Genomic DNA, 2,204 nt, shown 5'->3' with positions numbered 1-2,204 from the left:
GAATGCCATGCTTGAGGCCAAGACCGTCGGCATCAGTGTTCTGATACCCTGAGACACATCGACTTAGTGGAAAATGCTCCTTTTGGGGCTTCTGGGTTGTGTTCACTAGAAAAAGCACAGCTGGACATTGGCTCACTGACAAATCTAGAGGCTGATCTCAAAAAAATCTGTCTACAGTTTGTTCGGGGAAAAGAAATTCAGAAGTTTCTGTTATCTTAAGGGGAACAATCAATCTCCAAATAATGTTAACTGGGTTTTGCCACAATTGTAAATAATCTCTTGGTGAAATAATCCTTCATGGGAGTCTTGAACGACTCTCTTGTTAGGCAAAAAGTATCAAAAATCAGTCTCTGATGCAGAGATACAGACTCTCCAAGAGCCACTGGTGTTTTTGTAAACTTTGCTTCCTGAAGGTCAACGGGAGGAAAACTGTGGCTTGCAGGTCAAATCCTGTGTGTGGCCTGTTTTTATATGGCCCCCTAGCTAAACATGGTTTGTGCATTTTTGAAGGGGTGTTAAAAAAAGAATATGCAATAGAAACCACATGTAGCCCACAACTCTACATATTTACTATCTTTCTCTTACAGAAAAAGTCTTCCAGGCATAATCTAGGATGACCTAGACCCATGACACATACTCTAATGGGTTCTGGTTCCAAATATGCACTGTCCCTCCTAATCCTAATTCTTCAAAGAAGGCATCAGGATAAAGGGAAAAGTCCTTATTTTCAGGCGAAATTCCACTTCCGTATGACAGTCGAGAGAAGGGAGACCGTCAAAGTTATGCAAACTGCTCTCTCTTATCTGTGGTGGAAATGATTTAGATTCTCTCTCGTGATACCCTAAAACTGCATGACGATGACGGGAGAAGCATATGTAAATTTCCGTACTTTATATTCAAACATAACACTGGGAAAATGGAAATCCCAGTGTGAATAAAATAACCCGGCACATGCTTTTCAAAAGGCACGCAGGGCTCTGAGGAGCACGCTGAACCAGATGTTGATGTATCGTCCTCAGGTCAACAGAAAATAAACCTGTCTTCTGGAAGTAGGCTGTCCACCTAGAACTGACCCACGCCCTCGCCAAGCAGTACAGTGCAGTCCTCTGTGCGCTCACTCACCCTGGGAGCTGCGCTTCTCCTTCTCGACTCCTACGGCGTACGCCACATCAGCCTCAGCACCCCGCGTGCAGGACTCTCTGTCTTGCCCGGCGGTCTCCGCTGCCTGCCCAGAGAGATTTATGGCCTCTCTGTCATCACTCTTGTCATAACCTTCAGGGCCATTTTTAGATGGGGTGTCTATGGTTCCTAAGATAAAAGCAAAAATTCAGCTTTTTTTCCTCAGTAAAATCTATTAATTAAGTTATAATTCACTGTTTCAGCAAAGGTCAGATAAAGGTAGGAGGCAAGGTTTACTGCAAAGGGAAAAGAAAAACAATTTAAAATTCCTTTTAAAATGGTCATAAGTAACATGTTTTGGAGCTATTTTAAAGTCACTTTCAAAAAACTTTTTTTTTTTTTTTTTTTTTGGATGTTAAACCCAAGTCTTTTTTTAAATTTATTTATTTTTAAATTTTAAAATTTATTTTAAAATTTATTTATTTATTTATTTATTTATATTTATTTATTTTGGGCTGTGTTGGGTCTTCATTTCTGTGCGAGGGCTTTCTCCAGTTGTGGCAAGTGGGGGGCCACTCTTCATCGCGGTGCGTGGGCCTCTCACTATCGGGGCCTCTCGTTGCGGAGCACAGGCTCCAGATGCGCAGGCTCAGTAGTTGTGGCTCACGGGCCCAGTTGCTCCACTGCATGTGGGATCTTCCCAGACCAGGGCTCAAACCCGTGTCCCCTGCATTAGCAGGCAGATTCTCAACCACTGCGCCACCAGGGAAGCCCCAAAAAACTTTTTTAAAATTGAGGCATAACATTGTAATAATTTCAGGTGTACAATATAATGACTCAGTACTTGTACACACTGCAAAATGATCACCACAGTAAGTCCAGTTAACATCCATCAGCATATATAGTTACAAATTCTTTTTTCTTGTGATGAAAACTTATAATAAGACCTTAAAAAATTTTTTTTTTTTACATTTCTAAAAATGTACACCTCATTCTGTTTATCTGTAAAGGAGAAAAATGAAATAAAGCTCTTCTAGGAACTGCAAGGAAGTGGAATTTTTAAAGTTCTTGAAAACAGAGCAGCT

At 41.0% G+C, this 2,204-nt stretch overlaps 1 protein-coding gene across 3 annotated transcripts in view; it reads right to left on the bottom strand.

Moving 5' to 3' along the window:
- The window catches only part of NFKB1 (nuclear factor kappa B subunit 1), a 125,179-nt gene that overhangs the window by 21,190 nt on the left and 101,785 nt on the right, over window positions 1–2,204 (bottom strand). For all 3 annotated transcript variants that reach the window (XM_007463813.1, XM_007463812.1, XM_007463814.1), the window contains one exon: window positions 1,123–1,308. In XM_007463813.1, coding sequence (XP_007463875.1) covers window positions 1,123–1,308 — 186 coding nt within the window. The remainder of the gene's footprint in view (window positions 1–1,122; window positions 1,309–2,204) is intronic.

Source organism: Lipotes vexillifer, unplaced genomic scaffold, assembly GCF_000442215.2.
Source record: "Lipotes vexillifer unplaced genomic scaffold, Lipotes_vexillifer_v1.1 scaffold49, whole genome shotgun sequence".
NCBI lineage: Eukaryota > Metazoa > Chordata > Mammalia > Artiodactyla > Lipotidae > Lipotes > Lipotes vexillifer.
The sequence above is the reverse complement of the archived record's forward strand: the minus strand, read 5'-3'. Positions and strand labels throughout refer to the sequence as shown.